Genomic DNA, 25464 nt, shown 5'->3' with positions numbered 1-25464 from the left:
GTGGCTGATTCTTAGAACTATTTTTTCTTTTTTGATGTCGAACTGTTTAAACATACCTTACATTGACAACCACTTTTATCATAAGTATTCATATTTTGATGACACCTTTGAATTTACTCAAAATCAAGATAGGTCTTCGAACTAAGTTGTTAAATTTTTCAATTCAAAGTACTCAACACTTCTTTTAAACATTGTATGTCTATATATTTTATAGATCTTTCTGTAAACTAATCTAATAGTAATAATAATCTCTAGTTTTAAAAAGGGTTGAGGAAAGAAAATTTAAAAGGAAAAGTCTAGGGCCAGCAATTTTATTGCATTTTGGCCAGCATGTAACCAGCAGAGAAAGGTGAGCCATTGGATGAAATCTCACACCAATCTCACACCATCAAATCATCATTGATGGCTAATTGATGGCTACCAATCACAAATGTTGCTGGCCCCTAGCATTGCTTAATTTAAAATTCTCAAATTGGTGGAATGTTGAGTCTTACCTGAAAAAGTTAGTTAAATAAATACATACATATATATAGTTTTACTTATATTGGTGAATCTATTTTTAATATATAAAAGTATATACATAAGTTTATCCACATTATTTTTAAGACATGTTTCTCCTTCTACTAATGCCATATTAGCAACATCACTTGACAAAATTTTAGAATCAACCATACAATTTTTACCAAATCACCTATTATTTCTAAATTAGCAAAAAAAAAAAAATAAACTATACAAAAAAATAACTCATTAAATGTAACAAACTATATAATAAGTTTATAACCCTCAATAATTAATTTCTATAAATAACTCATTAAATATAATAAATATCTATATTACAAAGTTCATAATAATATTATTAATTATAATAAATTTTATGTTACAAATATTCAAATTTCATATTATTTGACCTACTTATATAAGTCTCTTATCACTATTCCTTCAAATAACATCAAATTTAGCAAAAAAAATTTATTTCCGAACTACATGACATCTCAAACTTACTTAATGAAGTATAATTCTTTAGACAATATTACCAAACAAACAGACAATTGGTTTATCAAAGTTTACATGGTTTGTCTATGAAAAACATTAACAACCACAAACGAAGAGGAGCCTCTTTGATTAGAAATGGTTATATTAGATGAAAATGAGACAACTACATTTGTGGCACATGTAATCAAACACCACAATATCCAACAATAAGGTAACCCTATATACTTTTTATAATCTCACCTATTAAATTATTAGTTACTAACCCAATACTTATTTCAGATCAAAGTGCTACAACAATTTTTGTACTATTTGATGGCGAAGAAAAGAAAGTGTTGGGCACAACTGCTTCAAATCTAATGACACTCCAGAAAAATAATGACATTGAAATATCATCCCAATTGAAAAATTTGTGCAACTTTACACTTATATTTGAACGTAAATGATTTTAATCTCAAAAAAGATTGTCAACAATACACTGTTACTAAGACATTTGTTCCAACCAAAAACACCGAACCTCAACACCCATTACAACAAATAAAATAAGTAATACTCTAGAAAAAATTCACTTATTTAAGACATCATTTTTATTTCTAATTTAAATTATTCATTGATTATAGGAACCAACTTCGCCAACACTAATATCATCAAACGAAGATCACATACCCATTAAGAAATTAAAGAGAAAGAAAATCATACAAATTCAAGACACATCTTCGAAAGAAGAACATACATGCAAAGATGGAACAAATAACATAATAGAAAGTGCATACAACTCAACAATTCATAAAGAATATGCCTTCACAAGAATCTACGACAGAAAGAAGAAAGTAAGAACTCTAACAACAACCAATAAAGAAAAAGGAGAACGAACACTACATAAGAAGACTAAGTCCATCAACAAAAGTAAATGCAAAAATCAAACTACCAAATAAAAATATTACTTTGTACAATTTTAACATCCAAATCTTTTGTACTACAAATTATTTTAAATAAAACACCTTTTAAATTTAACTTTAGTTTACACATATTTAATTTAATTCTATAAAACATAGCAATTTCTAATAAAATTTGAGAAAATAATATTTAAAGTTTTTAGATTAGCAAAAAACAGATCTGACTAGCTTAATAGATCTAAAAAGGCTTGATGAAATAATATCGAACGCTCTCATTAGGTTGGTTGTGATCCAATCTAAGCCAAAACTTAACTTGTGAAGGTTTCAAAAAAGAATATTAATTATACACTCATTTTATTTTATTGTGGAACTTTCAAGTTACTTTTGAGAACTAGATTTAAGTATTTTAGATCAAGCTAGTATATATCACTTATGTATATCTTTTCAACTCTTATATTAAGTTTGGAAGTGAGTTTTAGTTTTACTTATGATGCCTCAGAAACGTTTTTAAAAGCTTTCTAAAGTTGATCTAGATCTCAAAAAGTGTGCTTTAATATATATAGATGAGTTCTATTAAATTTCGTCTAAAACAACATGTAATTATCTTTTATGATATAGTACATTTTAATTAGATGTTTAGTTTTAATTTGAGTTAATTCAACTCAATAAGAATTAATATCTTAATTAAAGTATGGTCATTTTGTAATTAAATATTTTTATAAGATGGATAATTATATAATTTTTGTAAATATTAAAAAATAAATTTATATTTTTTATCAAATCAGTTTTAATTTGATTCGTTCTACCATTCCATTGAAGAACATCTCCCCTGTTGAGTGAAGAACATTTTCTCCCTTCCATTGTTCTTTCATACTCAAATTCGTTCCTACTAAGCTTCACCGTCGTCGTCGTCATCGCCGTCGGGAGAAGAAGCGTCTGCTGCCCTTTCGCTCGGAACATATTTCTTCCTTTGATCATCCCTTAACATATTTCTATCGCGGCTCTCCCTGCAACCTCCTTACTTCTGCAATTAGGTTTTTGTTCTATCATTTTTTTTTGCTTTATGTCCTTTAATTTTATTCTGAATTGAGTTAATTGAAATTGAAATAGGTAATTGGAACAAGAGTAGCTCTAATTTTGATTAGAAACACCTTGGATATTGTTGTGTTATTTTTCTGAACCTTTCATCTTGTTATAGTTGCTGATGTTGTGTTGTTATTGGTGCTGTGTTTTGTTTTTTTAATTTATCTTCTTGCAGTGCTCCTGTTTACTGGTGTTCTTCTGTTATTTGTAATGCCCCGTTCACTTTCACTTTCATATGGAAGAGGATGGTTACTGCTTTAGCTTTGGTGTATAATCTTCTAAAAATATTTACTTAATCTGAATTATTTTTATTTTAATTAAGTGTACCGCTAACTTTCCAAAGTAATTTTAACTTTGCTCATTTCCTTCAAAAGAAGTGAAATAGAAGTTATGAAGTAGAAAAGGCCTTAACAATTTGTATGATATTAATTATGTATATCTATTGAATGATTATGAAACAAATAAAAATGGGTAGTAGCCATCTAGAAATAAAAAGAAGTTGAATGCTTTTTCTTGTGTATGTCCTCATGATTTCTGAACATTAGATTAAAATGCATCCAACTCAGTGTCGTCTTCCTTTATACGTCTCATTTGAATCAATTTCTAATATTTATCATTTATCTTGTTTCTATAAACATAATGTGCGTGACTTTGTTCTGGTCAGGTGCAAGTATTACTACCACATGTTTTTATTGTTACATACACTTCCTTCATTTTAACTTTGGTGAGAATCTCATTTCTACTTTGTACAAACCATGACAAATGAAATTCTGAAATGATAAAAATCATAATAAATTTCTAGCATGGTCCAGTCTGAGATCAAGGAGAAAGACAACTAAAGAAATACCAAACTTAAAATTTGAAATTAGATGAAAAATATCTAAAATAAAATTCAAAAATCAAGAAAAAGATAAATAAGATAAATATCAAAAATTAAGAAAGATAAACAAGATAGGATTCAAAATTAAAAGAAAAATTAATTAAACCAAAAAGAAAATTACTAAAGAAACACTAAAATTAAAAATTGAAATTAAATAAAAAAAGATAACAAAGATTTGAAAATAAAAGAAAAAGATAGATAAGATAGAAATCGAAAATTCAAAAAAAAAACTAATAAGATAAAAAGAAACACCAAATTTAAAATTTGAAATCAAATAAAAACAAGATAGCCAAAATAAAAGAAAAAAAATTTCGAATTTAAGGGAAAGATAAATAATATAACAATCGAAAATTAAGAAAAATAAATAAGAAAGAATTCGAAAATCAAAAGAAAGATAATTAAACAAAAACTAAAAAATACCTAATCTAAGCAACAAGACAACCTGTAGTTATCAATCACGAACAATTTCCGGCAATAGCGCTAAAAATTTGGTGCGCGAAATTAGAACTCGCACAGCTGAACTGGCAAGTGCACCATGGTTGCATGCACAATGACTCAAGAGGAAAAAATTCGTTCCGAAGGTCCAAAGATATGGTTTCTTCCACCTAGGGTCTCAGTAAGTCATATGAAGTCAATATTTACTGTATACTGTAATACAACAAACAATTTTAATCGCAATTTTTTTTATTGGTAAACTTTTTAGGAACAAGCACTTTCGTTTTGCTACACACCAACAGCTATGGTAATGGACCATTAAGCATATTTGTCTAATGTTAGCAGGTTGTCAAAGGTAGCTAATGTATTAGTTTTTAATTTGAAACCTACCCATTTATTATTAATACATGATATATGCAATGATTTTATATTTTTGATGATGATGATAGCGGTTGAATATAAGAAGTAAATGTTGATTGCCTGTGGGATTGATATGTGTGGTTAAAAGGATATGGATTAATGATTAGTACCTGTGGGATATTAGTTTATGAACCAAGAAACTTTATGAATGGTTCAATAATGCTTAATTGATTAGCTTTGTGAAATTAGTCGAAATTGATAAACCGGTAACACATACAGTTCCTGAAATAAGTAACTGGGGAGATATATATGCTACTGAAATGGTATGTTAGTAAGTGTTCTAGATTGGTATTATTTTATAAATGATCATCTAATTTATTTACTTTGTTGTATTTATAGACTTATAATATATGATATTCGATACACATATGATCTAACTTTATTGCATTTGAATGATGACTCTCCTATTATTATTTGTAAATATAGTTCCTAATAATTTTGAAAAGTTACCAAAGTAAACCTTGCTGCTATCTCCAAGAATCTTATTTGTAAATATATACCCTCCATTGATTCCCAAGATCCTTGATCATTATGATCTTTGGGTTTGGAGCATTTATTTGACGCACACTGTTTAATGAATGTGATTCCTATAGCACAAGAAATTCTATGGTTTTACTTCTTTGTTAGCTGTGCTTGCCAATAATTGAATTACACGTTGTCGTTGCTTGTAAATTCATTGTATCAAATGATTGAATGAGAGTAAATTGTGGAATCTGAGGCCTATTTTTTTGTCCACTTTCATTTTAGTTTTGATTAAGTTTTCTTTTGACTTTGGACAATTTCATTATACGATTACCCAATTTACATAACAATACATTTTAATCTGGGTAGAACTCTAACACATAAATTGATTGCTACCAAATTTATCTTGTTGGATAATTTTGTCAAGTCTGTGTTAATTTTAATATGTTTGGCATCAAATTTTGAGTTATATAACTTCTTTACATGGATAGCAAGATGACTGATAGATGTAATATTGAAGCAGCAGACATGTTAGCTACTGTTACTTTAAACAAGACTTTAGTATTAATTTTACTTTTAAAAAAATATGATTTGAAAATTGGATTTTCAAAAATTGATTTTAAAACTGGATTTTAGTTTAAAACACTGGTTTTGAGGTTAAAAATATGGTTTGAAAATTATTTTTCTAAAAGTTGGTTTTAAAATTGGACTTTTAGTTTAAAAATTCTGGTTTTGAGGTTAAAAGATTTGGTTTAAAAATTGGATTTCTAAAAACTGGTTTTAAAAGTGGATTTTTAGTTAAAAAAATCTGGTTTCGAGGTTAAAAATCTGATTTTAAAACTGGATTTACAAAAATCCGGATTCAAAACCGGTTTGTATGTAAAACCGGATTTAAATATTAAAATTGGTAGAAAATCGGTTTATATTTTTCCATAACGGTTTAAAGTTGGTTTCCCTTTTTAATTTGGTTCTAATTTGGTTTTATAAACTACAAAACTGGTTCTAAAGTGGATGCAGAGTGGATTTTTAAAAATCCAACCCATTCCCACCCCTTTGTTGTGTAGCCAAACATCGGTCAAGGAGAAACTGTACTTAAATTGCATATTTGCACAAAAAACTAATGTAGGATCTGCACTATGAGGCTTCTATGAAGAAAGCTGGATCTGGGTATCATTGGAAGCTTGGAATCGAGGATGGTGTGAAGCCTTAGGTGTACAATAAAGAGCATGGGAAGCTATTTTCTAACTAGTTCAATGCGTCAATGGGCTGCAAACTTTCATTTGCAACACATTGTATATTACAGAATTGGGTTTTGACTTCAATGTACTAGAAGGACATTGTCCTACTAGTCTTTTGAGGGACTATTCTCCTTGTTCCCTCCGTTTCAATTTTACTTTCATGATCACCAGAATTTTTATTGATAATTGTCTTTTTTAACTATCTCAGTACCTCTAACACTCGTATTCAAGTTTTTTCAAGTGTTATTCTCCCAGAAAAAAAGATGCCTCTTAAATGCAAGGATCTTCTCTCTTTCTGTACCGTGGAGGAATGGAGATTGGGTGTATACTTAATGAACTTCTATCTTCCCCCATATTTATATCAACAAGTATTGATGTTCTTGTGTTTAAAATCTTGGCATTTATAGTTGCTTATAACATGTATTTGTACAGTGAATAATAGTAAAATCTTATACTTGTTCATCCTACATTTTCCTTACTTTCATAAGAACATTTAGTTACGTTTCAATGTTTTTTGTTTCGATTATAGGTCCATGCTATTGAGAGAACCCCATCCGTCAGTGAGTTGAATGAAATTCTTTGTTGGGCAGGTATTTGTGCTACGTAATACTGACATTAATATTAGTTGTAAAGCTATCCTATTCCAACAAAGGCAGCCTTTTCAAACCATTTGCTAAAACTATATGCAGGAACTTGTTCTATTTTTTTTGTTTTCATTTTTATTGGGGATGGGGTTAATAAAAGAAAGATGCGATGAAGTCGATAAGAGTGGTTGTGATGCCTATATGCTTAGTTTATTATTATTATTATTATTATTATTATTATTATTATTATTATTATTATTATTATTATTTAACTGAACATCCTTCTAGGTACTAAGTTAATTGAACATGAGACATTTTTTATGTATTTCAAATTTTATAAGGCAATTAGTTCTTTGTTTATTTATTAAATAGAAGTATACTTAGAAGAATTTCTTAGGAGGACTAATAATTTCTTTTTTCAAATCTGCAAACGTTTAGGGCTACCAGTAGATATTGCCTCCGTTTACTAGCTTATTAATCTTATTCTTGAAAAGTCCGTAAGTATTTGTCACAATATTGCAAGAGTCAACAATACAAGACTCAAGATATGAAACTCTATTAGGTAATTAGTTCACCATTTTCACTATACAAACTGCTATACCTAATTTACTTAAATTAGTGAGAAATTGAGACAAATTTATCTGAATTAACCAGTGCAATCATTGACCTTTAATACATTTTCTGTTACGGGGTGATTTAGTTTTCATATTTACACGTTTTCAACATCGATTTGTAAGGCATAATTAAGGATACCATCTATGTCAAGCAGGTAATGATTTGCTTTAGTTTTATTTTTCAGAATGTGATAGCAACTAAATAATTTCCATTATAAGTAGAAGGGAACATCAGAACTCAAGAAATGATCCAAACAGTAGCAATGATACATGAGCCAAGCCCTGGGTTTTGTTATCATGTTGTGTTTTTATTATATTTGCTTTGAGCAATACTCATGATAACAGAAGATGTTGTACCCTTATTTTATTTTTGCATTTTTTGTTCTTTCTTGTGACTTTTTAATAATTGCAGTTTTAAAACATATAGTTGAAAACCTTTTTCTGATGTTGTTGTTGGATCAGTGGCTGTTGATTCAGGATTCCCTCCTCTCCAGCAAAAGAAATAGCCTATATCAGGTTCAGAGAAGGGTACAAAGCAAAGTAATCCCAGTAATCAGATCGCAAAACGAGTTAATACAGCTACTGATCATCAGTTATCTCAAAAATCTCAAGATATATCATTAACTCAAGGACCTGTTGATAGTAATGGTAATAATAGCAACAGAGATAGTGATCCATTTTTAAAGATAGGTAGCAATGTGGTGCCTGTACACATGAACGGTGGTGAGAGGAGCCAATCATTTTCTTATGCAAAGAATGTGATGGTGTATGTTGGCTTTGAGAATGAGTACCCCCGCGCGTCATCGTTTCTTGTTAAATGCAAACCATCTAACCGAACTTGGATCTTTATATTCTTTCTCCGAAGAATCTCGCAGATCTTCTTCTATGGATCCTACTGGCAGAAATCAGGCTTATCATGCTAAAGTCAGCAAGAATGCTTCCCGGGGCAAAGTGCATCGATGCTTAAATGAAATTCATGGTGCTTTCATAAATAAGGAAAGAGATGTGACCAAATTAAGTTAAATGATTGCTAACAGTGATTTGACTTCAGATGGACTAATATATACTTCCATTCCACCAAATGAACACAATTTGGCATATGTGGTTGAGTTGGCAAAGACCCTGAATCATGCAAAAGAATTTGGGAAGGATCTTCAAGCTATTAATATGGATGGTGATGATCTTGCATTCTCGATGTTGAACCGCAACTTGCCTATCTACATGATATGTCCGCACTGCAGGAATTATAGGCATAAGAAAGATACACCAAAGGTTAAGTTTGCCAGTGGTATCTCACAGCTTAAGAGAATATTCATGGTATGTTTGATACTCATTTAAGCATTTTTAAGTTTCACTTAGCATCATTGATTTTTGTTCCCCCCTTTTAATTTAATGCATAATAATACTTAAACATCAATACTGGTTCCAATAAATTTCTCTCCATGCTGAGCCTCTTTTTTGGTGTAATTCTTATTTTACAAATCAGGATCCTGATCTATATTATTGCTGTAGGTTACACCTCCATTACCTGTGATCCTAGCAACATGCCCTAACATACAATTCGAGGTTATGTCTTTTTCGTTTCAGTATGCATGTCTTGAAATCATTAATGTAACTATATAATATTTTGCATATTTTAGACGTAGGCTTTTGGTAGATAAGAGTGAAATATGACGAGAAATGAGTTTAGTGACTGGTGGTAACAACTTTCTGTTGTGTAGTTATAGGTCCCAATGGCCTTGATATATGTAGTATTTTTCATTGTCTCATTTTTGCAATTGGTAGGAACAATTCCACCAAACATTATTCAGTTAAGCAGAAGATCAGAAAACTTTTAGAGTTACTTATTTCTTTTTAGTATACTATCCCTGAATGGTTGCATTAGTGAAGTTAGATTAATAAGGTGATGGTGTTTGATTAAATCTAGTTGTGCATTGTCATTACCTCTTTGCCCAGCATTTTTTATTGGACTTCTATTATTATGTTGTGATCGTTGTACATTCTGCTAAATTCGATATTATTCTCCTTGTAGACATCATGCCTACCTATGTCAGTTCCAGATCGTGAATGAAAATTGCAGTTTAGCCTTGGATGTCAAGTGATCCTACCACCAGAGAGTTTCTTTACCCTTAAATTAGCATTCGTATATGGTGTGTAGCTTGATAATGGAAACAAGCATCCTCTTAACTCCTTTGAAATACAACCAGAAATGACTGCCTGGATTACCAAGGGTACAGTACTGTAGATCTTGTCCAAGGGGATCAAAGATGAGAGTAATCAAACACAGTAAAAGCTTGTTAAAATCTTTGGGTGGCATTGCTAGAGTGAAAAAGGAACGATGTCCATAGCTTCTCCAAAACTCAGGTGAAGTTCAACTCCCATTTTATCTAGCAGAAAAATTTATGGGCAAAGTATACCAAGTTAGGCATCAAATGTTAAGCCATTAATGCAGTTCTTGCATTGATAAAATTAATTGCTGTTTCAAATAAAATTATTGTCTTTGACTTTTCCAGGATACTATTTATATTCTAGTGCGCCTTGAATTAATATTTCATGTATATTTTACAATATACTTGCTACATGATATGCATACCAAGTTATGATGGAGATGTCCTTGCAGGACAAGAGACTTTGTGGATGATGAGTGTGGTCCAGGTGGATGAAACTTCTTAGCTGCACTCGGAAACATAGTATGTCCATCATTATTCAGGCTCTCATGTAGGTGCTGCAAATTGGACCTACAGAATGCTTATATCCCTGTGGGTGGCTTTCTAGCTTGTTCATCCATTCTTATATAATCTTATGTAGATTAATGCAAATGAAGTGCAAATATTGCTGTCTCCACAAAATAAAGTACTAAATCATTAGGGGTGTCTATATAAGCATCAATAAGCAGGGAATCAGAACAATCCATTGAATGGTACTTATTTTATGCAGTCTTATCATTTATATATATTTAATTTCTCAATTTATTTATTATAATAGTAATTTACCCTTCATTCTCTTGATTCTTGAACCTTCTTACTAACTATTGTCCCAAATTTCAAGAGTAAATAGGAGGCTTCAGCCTATCAAAGACCTCATTAATGCCAATTTTAATCCTGCTACGTGTTTACGTCCATGTGGATGCCACTAAACATTCCTTGTAATGAACTTCATCTGCTACAAACTGATTATAGAGCTGAAGGTTAATTGCAGGGGATACCCTCAAATTTTTACTTGATGCAACGGTTGATGGCATCATCAACAAAGATCTTGTACTTCAAGTCTTCAATATGAAGCATTGCAACTAATGATCATAGACCTCGATCCTTGTTCATTTCATTTAATAAAGTTGGAGAATGGAGATCAACAATAAAATACAGGATCTCGATCCTTGTTCTCATTTTAAGCATAACTATGATGTAACGATTCAGGACCGTTTGAAATAATCTCAAGTTCATCGTTCGGGAAGTATACATTTTTGAAATTTCTAGCCATCTACTAAGGGCTAATTAACTAGATTGTTGTTCATCTACTGAGGGCTAATTAGTTAGTTGTGTTATCTTTTTTATTCAATGTTCATTAGAACTTCAACTCATGTAATGCTTTTGAGAAAATTTTTCTTTGGTCAAAGAATATTTTGTTATATGCTTTAATTAATAAGAAGATCGAAAGTTATAAAAGGAAGAATCGATACATATTCTTTGAGGATATTTGGACTCTGGCGTCAAGATTATTGGAAATAAGAAACTCCTATTCTAGTTCAGTTGGTGAAATAATTTCGTGGGAATTTAACTCTCTTTTTCATTTTTAAAATATTGTATAAGTCTTGATGATTGATTTTTATTGTATATCCTACTTACTAGGATAAATCTGCTTCTTGTCCAGGGAACTGACTTGGGAAGTTCCCCAATATGTTGAGACTCGAGATCTGCTGATTTGCTTGAGAAGTTTGTCCAAGAAAGCTAGTATAATAATTTATACCTATTTTACGAATAAATTACTGGTTTAGTACCTAAGATTTGGACTATGTAATAATTTTTTCAGTAACATTTTAAACATCATATTTTTATTCTAAATGTCATATTTTGTCCTATTTTAATAAACGAAAAAAGTGATAATATCTTAAAAAAAAAGAAATTTTTGAAAATAAAATTAATTTTAAGTAGAGGACTAAAATAGGATGGACTAAAATATTTGGGACTAAAAAAAATAACATTTCAGGTATTAAAGACAAAATTAAGACTCAAGTCAACTATTAGAGACCAAAATAGTACTTTACTCGTTATTTAAACTGATACTATAAGTCTCTAACTCATTATTGAAAAGATAAACTTATGTAGATGCATTAACTAATAATACATGATTTCCAATATGATCACATGTTGATATCCTTGAAAAATAACAAATTTTGCAGCGTAGAAGCAGAGTTTGGATCGAGGAGTGAAAGTAAGTGTGAAGATGCATAGCAGTCTTGTGAGAAAACACGAGGGCTAGTGCAGTTACTGAATAAACCTTTTGTCTCACTATGTATAGCAAGTCAGATTGAAGAAAAGATGCAGCATTAATACCTAACCAAACAGATCCTGAAACAGAAGGGAAAGGGTAAGTAAGAATTAACATTACTACTAGAATTTTGACATATATACATAGATTACTCTCTACAATGAAATACCTCATTAATTTCAATGTCAAACTTGGCGTTATCAATCCCAACTTAAATTAATTAGTTGTGGATACTAAATAGCTTAGAAGTATGAACACTCGGTCTTTAAAACTAGTGCATCCATGATCAATCACAACTCGTGCTCAATACTAGTGCACATATAATGTTCAAATCTCCATTAACAGTCAGGCAAAGGTGCATCAAATATTGCATCATATTTTACTAGGAATATAGGTAATTACTTCCTACAGTACATGGGGACACATCAAATCAACTATAATTAAGCTCGAGTTCTGTTATTGATAGAATAAGTCAAAAAGCAATGTCAAAAGTTTAATAGTAAATGAATAAAATGACATAATCTTCCTAGTTCAACAAATTTCAATTCAATCAATGAATGTAAACTATACAAAACATCAATAAAAGGTAATTAGTAAACGATACAAAATTACCAAACATCCCAAAATCTGGATCATCTTCAGTCTGCCAGTCCAGTTTCAGGAGCCACAACAGGAGACTCGGCTGGTCTGGAACTCATCTCGAATTCTTCGTTACTTGTAGATGCACAAACAGGGATATCGGGACCAGGACTTGATATATTCACTTGATCAGTAAAAGCAGATTTAGCTGCTGAGGTTGGTGCTGTTCCACCTCCAATGTACTAACCTTTTTCCATCTTCTACTGATTTTTCATACTGTCATGGCTTTTGCGTTGATCAAAAACCAAACATCATCTTCCGTTACAACATCATAAAAATAACGTAGTTTAAAAATTCAAAACACAATATGCCGAATCACCATACAACGACATTCTAGACATAGTTATAGTATGACATACCTTAGTGACGATGTCAAGATAGCTACTGATATTCTTTTATGTATCATCGTCTACTGGCTCTGATAAACCCCTATTTTATGATTCATCTTGTGCTCAATTGAGTGTTTTTATCAATTCTTTACCCACTTATTCATATGAATTGCATGGTTTTACTATTCCTTCCTTATTTTATGATATATGTGAAAACATGTTTCCTATGCTTTAAAAATATTAATTTTAATTATCCTTTATTACCATTCGATGTCGTGATTTGTGTGTTAAGTATTTTCAGGGTTCATAGGGCAGGAATGACTTAGAGGACAGAAAGGAAACATACAAAAATGGAAGAAAAGCACAAAAATGGAGTTTTGAAGAAAAAGGCATCGACGCGCACGCGTGGACGACGTGGACGCGTGCCCAGAACAGAGCATAAACGACACAAACGCGTGACTGATGCGTACGCGTGACAAGAAAAAACTCCAAATGACGCGAACGTGTGACCCACGCGCACGCGTGACGGACGCCATGTGCAGAAAATTGCAGAAGTCGCCCCCAGCGATTTCTGGACCCTTTCTCGGCCCAAATCCAAGTCCAGAAACACAGAATAGAAGCCAGAGAATGAGGGAATCAATAGAGAGAACTCAGACAACATTCATAATTGACAATTTTAGGTTTTAGATGTAGTTTTTTAGAGAGAGGCTCTCTCCTCTCTCTTAGGATTTAAGATTTAGGATTTCTATTAATTTTAGAATTGTCTCTTCATTCCAGGTTCAATATTTCTTTAATTTATGTTTCTCTTCTACTTTTAGTTACTCTAATGCCTTTATTTATTAATTACTATGTTGCCAAATTGGCTTATGAATCTTTCCATGTTAGATTTGAATATTCTATTTAATATAATTTGAGGTATTTCAGATTTATGATTGTTTTATTCTATTTATGATACTTTCAATTTAATTTAGATTTTTTTCCTTTTGGTTTTGGTTAAGTAATTGGTGACACTTGAGTTATAAGACTCAACTGTTGATTGAAAATTGGAAATTGCTGATTGATTTGGATTGCTCTAAAGCTAGTTTTTCCACAGGAGTTGACTAGGACTTGAGGATCAAATTGATTGGTCTACTTGACTTTTCTTTATTTAGTAAGGGTTAACTAAGTGGGAGCAATAATAATTCTCATCACACCTGGTAAGGATAACTAGGATGGGATTTCTAGTTCTTATACATCGCCAAAAGTTTTCTTTATAATTATTAATTTATTTTTCTTGCCATTTAAATTACTTGTTCCTTATTTCAAAAACCAAAAAATATACAATTTCATAACCAATAATAAATCATACTTCCCTGCAATTCCTTGAGAGACGACCCGATGTTTAAATACTTTGGTTATAAATTTTATTGGGTTTTGTTACTTGTGACAACCAAACTTTTGTACGAAATGATTATTGCTTGGTTTAGAAACTATACTTGCAACGAGAATTTATTGTGAATTCTAAACCATCAATCATTCAGTTCGATCAAAAATGGCGTCGTTGCCGGGGAATTGCAACTGTGTGCTTTATTATTGGTTATTATAAATATTTTATTTTGCTTGTTTATTTGTTTTATTTTTGTTTTTAATTTTTATTAGTTACTATGAGTTCTCACCCCAGTCGCTTTGAGTTTGGTTCTAATGTTATTGGAAGGAATGGAAGTTATAACAGGAACATGCATCAAGGTCAGAATAATCAAAGTTGGAAGGAGCCACGAGGATCTGATCAACCCTTTCGGCAACAACATCTTCCAAGATACCATGGACAACGACCATCCTACAATGCATGCCCAGACATTAGATATGGTGGACCCCTTCGTGACAACCAACACCCACCAAATTACTATGGTCAAGAGTCATTCCGAAGTGCGTACCAAGATAATAGATATGGTGAACCCCCTTATAGTTTCCAACAAGCCCCATCATACACCTATGAACCACCTCCTCAACATAGATATGAACCACCACACTCACAAGCCACCCACCACCATTCACCTCCATATGACCCTAACCCTTACCCACCCCAATTCCAATCCAATTACTCCCAAGAACCACCACTTCCATATGCACCATGTCCATATCCATCAACCCGAGAATCATAGGAACGTCTCAAGAAAACAGTGAATAAATTTCATGCGGCCCTTCAAGAATTGGATCAAGCGATCAATCGATTAGCTTCCCGACGTTCGGACACTCAAGGAACCCCATGGCTTCATGTGGACAATCTGATGAAGAACGTAGCATGAAGGAGATACTAGAAACTCCAATGGACAGTACAGAGCATGAATTTGTACTGGAACAAGTGGAGGAAGCCATAATTATCAAAGAAGAAGAACTGGTTGAAGACTTAGGAGATGCTGAACCTCCATGGGAACTAAGAATTGTGGAGAATTCCACCGAGCAGTTTTCAATTGATGCTAAGGAGGATAGTGCACAACTCCAGAAGCATATATCTTATGAAGAACTGGACGGAACAACTCAAGAAGCAAGTTTCCTTGGTAATGATCATCATGAATTAAGCTCTCCTAGTAATGAACTTGCATCCACAAGTGAATTCCTTGAGATTGAAGAATCTTTCCCAATTGAATACGAGGATGATGCGGAGGTAGACTTTTCTCAACCCCCAATTTATGACTTAAGTGATGAGGAAGATATCGAAGACTTTGATCAAGACGTGGTTGCAGTTGAAGAAGTTTGCAAAGAAGTGGAGGAATTCGCAGAAGAATACAAGGGAGTAGAGCTTGCAAAACCACTGGAAACACCTATCTCAAAGCCATTACCATCCAATACAAACTTCAAGTGGGTAAAATCCTTAGCCTTTATCTTTACTTTTCCACTTGAATATGGTTTGCTTGAAACAGATGGCCAGCTTAGAGCTCTTTGCGGCTTTAAGAGCAAGAGGGAAATGGCTCGCACTCAGAGCTGGTATGCAAGATTCAATAAAGCTCCACGCTTCAATTTGAGGTACAAGGATTGGTTTCGAGTTCGATTGAATGGGTCTCAGAAGATGTTTGGTCATCTTAGTGAGAGTTCATATTCCATACTGCCCGGCTGGAAAAATGTAGATCAAAACAAAGATGGGTACAGAAGCAAGGTTTGGGATCCTGGAATTTATCCTGATAATCAATACTCCTGGAGTCTGAAAACCTGCTTTAACTTGCTCAAAGGCTTTACTTGCCTAGTATGGGACTTCGGAGGCTATTGGAATTGCAAACGTTGGTGGAGATTTTTGGATGAGTTTAAGCACAAGCCACCATAGCAGGAAGCTCATCAAATGTCCAACTTAAGGACTTTAACCAAAAGTGCTAGGTGGGAGACAACCCACCATGGTATGATCGTTCCTTTTTCAATTTTAATTTTATTTTTTTTGTTTGTTTTTCATTTTATTTTATTTTATTTTTATTGTACCTGGATTTATTCATAACATCCGCATCAGCATTTCATTCTGCATGCTGCATAAAAAAATGGTGCACCCCACGCGTGCGCATGGGCCACGCGTGGGCGTCGACTCAAAATCGGCGTCAACATCCAACGCCCAGAAAGTTGGGATGGAATCGTGCGGCTGTTATGTGTTAGGCACAATTTGGGCCACGCGTTCGCGTCAATGACGCGAACGCGTCACTTTCACTTCACACACACCATGCAAAAGCGTGGGCGACGCGTACGTGTCGCATGGAAATTATTGCCCCCTCAATTGAAACAGAGAGTTGCGCCAAAATGACGCTGGAATTGTGCGTTTAGCACAATTTTAAGCGACGTGTACGCGTGCCCCATGCGTACGCGTCACTTTCATTATTCCTCACTCGCGCGATTGCATCAATGACGCGACCGCGTCGTTGCGTTTTCGCCCCAACTACGCATTCGCATGATTCACGTGTCCGCGTGAATTTGAATCCACTTATCCCCTTCGACGCGGAACTCTACCCATTTTGCGTCCGCTTTTTCCCCCCTTCTTCTCTGCACTCTCTCCTCCCCTCTGCAACCACCACCAAATAGCCACCCATACCGCCCCACCGCACCACGCCCTCGCCACCGCGCCGCCCTGGCCGAACCACCCCCTCCTCTTCTTCTCCTCCCACCCTTCTCCCTCCATTGCCCCGCCGCCCCATCACCGAACCACCACCACGACCCCCACCACCCTCAACCTCCTCGTCCCTTTCTTCTCTTCTCCCCTCCATAACCCTCTTTCTCCCCTCTCCCTCTGTCAACCCCTACCGCCGCCAAAAACCGTCGCCGCGCCACCCTGCCACCGCCGCAAAACCCTAGCTCCGCCGTGTCAACCACCCGAACCACCACCATCTCTCTAAGTCCAATTTTTGTTCCTCTGCCCATCAGGTTCTGCCATAACACCGATTCCTTTTTTAGTTAGTTAGTTAGTTGCATATTTTTCAAATTTTGTTCAAATTAGGATAGTTAGAGATGCATGATCGTAGTGGATTTTTGGTGGTTAGGCAGCTAGGATGTGGTTAGTAGATTTAGGTCTGATAATTGCGCTGTTCTTGCTGCTTATTTTATTTGTTTCGTAATTTTTGAAACTGCTGTGATGATAATGTTGTTCATATGCTGTTCTTTACTGTTGTTACACTGTTCAACTTGAATTGCATTCCTTGCTGCAGATTGAGTTTGTTTAGTCTGAATTTATGTGAATTACTATTTGTTACTCTTTTCTGCACCCCTTTAATGTCATATGAACTGTTTCTGCTGCTGTCTATCACCCGGGAACGTTCAATTTTTAGCCGAAATGCTGTCCGATTTTTTTCCAAATTGTTTCACTAAACTACCATTCATAAATTGGTTTTGGTAAATTCAAGTTTTGCTCTAATTGGTCTCAACCAAGCCAATTCATGAATGCACGGGCTAGCTTTCTTATTCTTTCTGATTCCCTTATTAATTAAATTGCATTATTGATTATTTCAATTTCATTTTGCAATTCTTTTCTTTATATGATTTATCATCAATAATTTGCAATATCCACTTGAATGTGAGTTGCTTGTTATTCAAGTTTTTGCAATTTGTGTTAATTAAGAACCACAACACCATGCCACTTACTTTAACCTCACTTTTTAACTATTAACTACTTTAACTTTCTAACTTCCCTTTTGGTTTTTACTTAACTATTTTCAACCCATTTCAAGGCATGATTATTGTTGTTCCTGATTAACAAAAATTCCGCATATCATAGATTTTGGATTGTGATTTTTATTCTCTGCCTCTTAACTTGCATATAGTCCAATATTTTCCATATATTTAACTCACTTCATGCTTTTATTGCTCTTTTATTACTCTTTTGACCCTCTATGCTGATATTGATAAATTCCTATTTGCTTACCTGTTTTTCTGCTTTAGTTTCTTAAACTGTATCCTGGAACTTCTGTTTTTCAGGATGTCTGACCCCAAAAGCAAGGGAAAGGGCAAGGCTACCACAGGCAAAAGGAAAAGAGGAGAATCCTTTACCTCTATCTTAGATACCCTCCATGATGATTCCTGGCGGGAAAAGAATTTTACCCCGTAGGAAAAGGCTGATCAGCTTCTGCCTGCCACAGACCCAGTCAAGTTTGCCAACAGATACTGTGAACTCAAATATCCGGTCTTTCAAACTTCAAGGAATTTATACCTGGAAAAGACCCTCAAAATTCCAAAAGAACTACAACAATACACCTCAGAACAAATTAAACAGAGAGGCTAGTTCTTTCTGGAAAGGAATCTGACTGAGGTCAATTCATCCTGGGTCAGAGAATTCTACTACAACTACTTCAAAATGACCCTGGATGCAGTGCAACTCAGAGGGAAGCAGATTTTGGTTACTGAGGAAGCAATAGAAGATATCCTCCAGCTCCTACCTAAATCAGATAAACCAGATGGTTACCAGCAGGCTGAGAAGGATATGAGATTTATGAGATTTGACTGGGACGCAGTAAAGCAGACCATAGCTCTTGATCCTACTGTCTCATGGGTCATGGGCAAGTCCACAGTGGCCCCAAAAGGAATTAAGCTTATCTATCTGAATGATGAGGCTCGACTTTGGCAGCAGATTCTGAGTAACTACGTGATGCCGAGCACTCATGAGACTGAGGTGCCAGCTGCCATGATTACACTCATTTGGTGTGTGATGGAGGGCAATGACCTGTTCCTTCCCAGATTCATCCGGTATTATATGTCCAGGGTCCACGTCCGAGGCGCTCTGCCCCTTCCATATTTGATTACTCAGATGGGACGCCGAGCTGAGGTGCCCTAGGAGATTGCTGATGAGAAGCCAACTGCCGCCGAATGCAAGAAAATTATCCCACACAGCAGGAAGTTCCAGGCTTTGGGCTACAAACCGCCATTTCTCACTGCCTCCGCTGAGGCAGCCACATCATCTGCTGCTCCTTCAGCCCCTGTTACACCAGCCACCACCACAGCACCTCCACCTGCTTCAGAGCCCATCTACCACCTCGTGCATCACCTATTTGATCGGTTGGATCAGATGGAGTGCCGCAACCAGCAGCAATATGAGAGATCTGAGCGTCGCAGCAAGTGACGCTTTGAGCATTTAAAGTTGATGATCCGATCTGGCCACCATGACATCCCCTCCGAGCCTGACACCCCTTCTGAGCCATCTGAGGAGGAGGCGGATGATCATTAGGAGGAGGCACGTGTAGAGGCTGAGCAGGCAGGACCTGAGCAGGCTGTGCCACGTCATGAGGAGCACCATCAGATACAGCCAGCAGATCCAGAGGTCCCTCTATAGACAGAGCCTCCACTTCAGCAGGCAGATCCTCAGGCACCCATATAGACTGCAGACCCTCAGGCCACCACAGAGACACCAGCAGCACATCCGTCCGGAGATGCCACTCCTTCACACCCAGCTTGATAGAGCATCGAGGACGATGCTATTATTTAAGTGTGGGGAGGTCGCCATCTCTGGCAAATCTTTTTGGTGAACTACTTTCAGACTCTTTTTATTCTATTTTGTTTATTTTTTGTATTTTTATTTTATCTTATTTTATCTTATCTGTCTTTCAGTACTTGCACATTTTCTTTTATTGTATTTCTGTTTACTTTATTTTGCACTTTGGTTTATATATATCGTAGACATTTAGTTTAATCTGCACTTTTAGCTTATTAGTTGTGATATAGAAAATATTGATTAATTAAGTTTAGTTTACCCTTTTAGCATACGATAACTTGGTTTAATTGAGAATAAAAAGAGTAAACTAGGAACTTTAGTTTTTCAGAATCACAACAATTCACATACTATATATATATATATATATATATATATATATATAGCAATAAATGTTGGTTAATTGACAACATTTTTCAAGGAAAATACTTATTTTTTATTTGAGCCATTCAAAGATTTACATTGAGTTGAATGGAAACTCTTGATTTCTACTTGCATGATATATATAACTGATATATGGTTTTTGAGCCAAAGAACACACAACCCGTGAGTTTTTGAGCTTAATTGTATGATTACACTTAACCATAAATTTTATTCTTGTATGTTTCGCCCTTCTTTTATATGCTTGCAATCTTTACTTTGTTTCAATCTATATGTCCAATATAGAATGTATTTACATACTTGCATATGATTGAGGCCATTATTTGAATTTTTGCTCACTTATCCCAAATAAGCCTACCTTTTACATCACCCTTGTTAGCCCCCTTGAGCCTTTTATCCCCATTTATTCTGTTCTATAACCACATCACTAGCCTTAAGCGAAAAAACAAACTAAAAATCTCAAGTTGAATCCTTGGTTAGCTTAAGATAGAGATTGTGAATCCACTAAGTATGGAGAAACGTGGGAACATGGGTTGATAGGAAAAGATTAAATTAATAAAATAATCAGAAATTTGAGAGCATGCTCATGTGAAACCAAAATAATTAAAATACCATGTGCATTGATATGTTGTATTTATTTTTCAAAAAAAATTTTCTTTTTAATTAAATAAATAAGGGGACAAAATTACCCTATTATTAAGTTTAATAGAAAAATCAATGCACATGGGATAAAATCAAAAATAAAATTGGTACATGAGTATGTGATAAGAAAGTGGAAAAATTATGGGAAGCTAGGCATAATTTTAAAAATGTATAGAGTATGTATATGTTAGGTGAGATCTTAGACTAATCAAGGATTCAAGTTATAGCTCACTTAGCCTTATATATATACCCTCACCTTTACCTTAGCCCCATTACAACCTTAAAAAAGACCTCATGATATTTGCATGTATACATTATATATTTGTTGATTGGTTAGATGAAAAACAAAGTTTTAGAAAGTATGACTAGAAAAGAATAAAGTGATTAACCCCAAACACTGAGTGATTAGAGAGTAAACACAAATCCAGTGAGGGTTCAATAGCTCATTTCCATATATCCATGTTTAATTATTAATTGTCTTGCAAGTTTGTGAAATCCTTTAACTCAACTCAATTGTGAATGTGTTTTAATATGATTTGGCCTTGGTTGTACATATATGATTCCTTGAAAATATGAATCAAATTAACCACATGTAAGCTTTATATATATAAGTGGATAGTAGGTAGAAATTGCATGATTCATTTAGGTAGCTTGCATTTAGAATAGATTGCATTGCATAAGATTCCACCATTCTACCCTCATTCTTTTATCTTGGATTTAGCATGAAGACATGCTAATGTTTAAGTGTGGGAAGGTTGATAAACCCCTATTTTATGATTCATCTTGTGCTCAATTGAGTGTTTTTATCAATTCTTCACCCACTTATTCATAGGAATTGCATGGTTTTACTATTTCTTCCTTATTTTATGATATATGTGAAAACATGTTTCCTATGCTTTAAAAATATTAATTTTAATTATCCTTTATTACCATTCGATGCCGTAATCTGTGTGTTAAGTATTTTCAGGCTTCATAGGGCAGGAATGGCTTAGAGGACAGAAAGAAAACATAAAAAAATGGAAGGAAAGCACAAAAATGGAGTTTTGAAGAAAAAGGCATCGACGCGCACGCGTGGACGACGCGAACGCGTGCCTAGCGCGAAATGGCAGTGACGCGTACGCGTTGACGACGCGGACGCGTGCCCAGAACAGAGCATAAACGACGCGAACGCGTGACAAGGAAAAACTCCAAATGACGTGAACGCGTGGCCCACGCGCACGCATGACGGACGCCATGTGCAGAAAATTGCAGAAGTCGCCCCCAGCGATTTCTGGACCCTTTCTCGGCCCAAATCCAAGTCCAAAAACACAGAATAGAAGCCAGAGAATGGGAGAATCAATAGAGAGAACTCAGACAACATTCATAATTGACAATTTTAGGTTTTAGATATAGTTTTATAGAGAGAGAGGCTCTCTCCTCTCTCTTAGGATTTAGGATTTAGAATTTCTATTAATTTTAGGATTGTCTCTTCATTCCAGGTTCAATATTTCTTTAATTTATGTTTCTCTTCTACTTTTAGTTACTCTAATGCTTTTATTTGTTAATTACTTATGTTGCCAAATTGGCTTATGAATCTTTCCATGTTAGATTTGAATATTCTATTTAATATAATTTGAGGTATTTCAGATTTATGATTGTTTTATTCTATTTATGATGCTTTCCATTTAATTTAGATTTTTTTCCTTTTGGTTTTGGTTAAGTAATTGGTGACACTTGAGTTATCAGACTCAGCTGTTGATTGAAAATTGGAAATTGCTGATTGATTTGGATCATTCTAAAGCTAGTCTTTCCATAGGAGTTGACTAGGACTTGAGGATCAAATTGATTGGTCCACTTGACTTTCCTTTATTTAGTAAGGGTTAACTAAGTGGGAGCAATAATAATTCTCATCACACCTGATAAGGATAACTAGGATGGGATTTCCAGTTCTTATACCTCGCCAAAAGTTTTCTTTATAATTATTAATTTATTTTTCTTGCCATTTAAATTACTTGTTCCTTATTTCAAAAACCCAAAAATATACAATTTCATAACCAATAATAAATCATACTTCCCTGCAATTCCTTGAGAGACGACCCGATGTTTAAATACTTCGGTTATAAATTTTATTGGGTTTTGTTACTTGTGACAACCAAACTTTTGTACGAAAGGATTATTGCTTGGTTTAGAAACTATACTTGTAACGAGAATTTATTGTGAATTCTAAACCATCAACCATTCAGTTTGATCAGGCTCCTTAGGGATTCTACCAGGAACATTAGGACAACTTTTATTGTAGTGCGCTGTCACACCGCAGTTTGAACACCTTCTCTATTGCTTAAATTTTGATTTCTTGGGAGCTCCTTTACTCTTCACCACCAATGGGTCAATAACGTAGTCATCGTCTAAATTACAGTTGCATGGATTTTCACCTCGCTTTTGGAGTTTTGTAATTGTGTTGACAATACCATTCATTGCTTCGACAAAATCACTTGAGTTCTTACATGCAACATCCATCAACCTAGAACACTCAACACCTAATACACCCAAACGACACTTTAATACCATATCAGAATCACTTGGATCATCGACGTTTGACTTCATGAAATCACTCTTGTCGTTCTTCGTCCATCGCTTGCACACTAAGTGTTCTGGAGTAACTTCAACGTGTTGGTGCTTTAGGTATGCGAATATGTGCATGCAGGGAATCCCTTGATTTTTGAACCACAAACACTCACAACGAAGCATCCCTCCAACTCTGTCAAACTCAACCACATGATCAATCTCTGGCATTCTAAAACTGTTACACTTGAGGTATAGTTTTTCACCATCCTGAATTACCAACTCTATGTTCATAGCACAAGCACCCTCAATTTCCTTCCTAACATCCCGGAACATGTTACGAGTAAAAGTCTTCGCAGCAAAACCTTCAAGTGTCGGCAAAGAAGTCACAAGTACTGGATCGGTATATTTACTATTGAACTCTGCAACTCTTTCATTGTTCCTGTAATGGCTAATAACGGTCTCGATGTTATTGATGAATTCAAGAAGGGTATCTTTCTTTCTTACATATACTTTTATTAGAGAGTTAATCTCTTCACACTGGGATGTTGTCCTGATTCGCCCAAAAAATTGGTTACTCAAATATGCAAGAGCCCATAAATTCCTCAACTCATAGGTTTGGTCGACCCAAGAGCTGCTTGATAAGTTATACCTCGCCACCATGTCTCCCCACATGACCTCAAACTGTTCAACACTCACATTATCATAAATCAATTTTTTGAAGTCATTTAGAAATCCACTGTTCTTAACCTTCTCGCATGCATTCCTATGTAAGTGCCATGCACATAGTCGATGTGTTGCATAAGGAAAGACTTGTTTAATGGCTTCTCTCATCGAAAGATCTCTGTCAGTGACAACTGCCATAGGGTGTTTATTACCCATTGCTTCCAAAAAAATTTCCAAGAGCCACTTGTATAAATCAATATCCTCGTTAACAAGAAGACCACATCCAAATATGATGGTATGTCCATGATGATTGCTACCAGAAAATATCACAAGTGGATTATTGTAGACGTTTCTATTGTAAGTCGAATCAAATGTCAAGACATCCCCAAAGCACTCATAATCAATACGGATAGTCCCATCAGCCCAAAACAAATTTTCCAATCGATTCTCATTACTTAATGTGTACTTGCCAAAAAAATACGAATCATTCCCAGCTTTACCTCTCAGGTAACTTATTGCAGCATTTGCATCACCACCCTTCACCTTTTCCTTCCTATGTTGAGTAATGAGGTTGTACATATCTTTTTGGTTGAATGACAAGTTTGCATATCCACCTTTTTGAGCAGCCAAGTATCCCAAGATGTGACAGGTCCTGTTGCCTATGTCGTGCAAATTCTTCGCTTGAGCTTTATCCGAGACACTGAATGTGCGATACTCAGGCATCATGTTAACGTCGAGTGGATCAACTAATCCATGAGAGTGCTCTTCGTAGAATGAAACAACCTTCCATTTACGAATTTTTCTATCTAGTCTTGCACGAATTCTCGCACGGCAACAACTTTGAGTTAGGGGTCGGTGGTCCCTGATTCTTTCGTCCTTTTCAACCTCTTCCTTTCTTGAGCCCGCCCGATTGCAAACAATTTGGCACATAATTACGCAACCATCGCTATCACGTTTGACTTCATCCAACCTCACAGCGAAACCATGCATATGGCATAAGTCTTATAGAATCGATAAACAGCATCCTCATCTGTAAACTCAAGTTGCATGATGTCTTCTCGTAATAGCTCTGCTATTCTCTTATCTTGAGGTTTATCTTCATCAATCTCCGAATTCCCGTCTAAAAACTCTAGATCGTCTCTTCTTGGGAACTCCTTATCGAAATGTATTTCAAAAAAATCGCTATCTGACGGCTCTATCTTTCAAAAATCAGCATACACCTACAATTTATAAAAATACTAACACATTACT

The 25464-nt window shown here is 34.6% G+C and overlaps 2 protein-coding genes across 2 annotated transcripts; one reads left to right on the top strand and one right to left on the bottom strand.

Moving 5' to 3' along the window:
* The first annotated feature begins 6867 nt into the window (after positions 1–6867).
* On the top strand, positions 6868–10516 carry LOC107641973 (uncharacterized). The gene is made up of 5 exons (XM_021124251.2): positions 6868–6994; positions 8065–8919; positions 9115–9168; positions 9635–9966; positions 10223–10516. Exons 2-4 carry the CDS (start codon positions 8626–8628, stop codon positions 9671–9673), a joined length of 387 nt encoding a protein of 128 aa, XP_020979910.1. The 5' UTR covers positions 6868–6994; positions 8065–8625; the 3' UTR covers positions 9674–9966; positions 10223–10516.
* Positions 10517–23316: 12800 nt separating this feature from the next.
* Positions 23317–25203, bottom strand: LOC107640829 (protein FAR1-RELATED SEQUENCE 5-like). The gene has a single exon (XM_016344331.1). It carries the CDS (start codon positions 25201–25203, stop codon positions 23317–23319), a length of 1887 nt encoding a protein of 628 aa, XP_016199817.1.
* Between the last annotated feature and the right edge of the window lie 261 nt (positions 25204–25464).

Source organism: Arachis ipaensis, chromosome B5 (genome assembly GCF_059453495.1).
Source record: "Arachis ipaensis isolate K30076 ecotype BB chromosome B5, ASM5945349v1, whole genome shotgun sequence".
NCBI lineage: Eukaryota > Viridiplantae > Streptophyta > Magnoliopsida > Fabales > Fabaceae > Arachis > Arachis ipaensis.
This window is presented reverse-complemented; position numbering and strand designations above follow the sequence as displayed.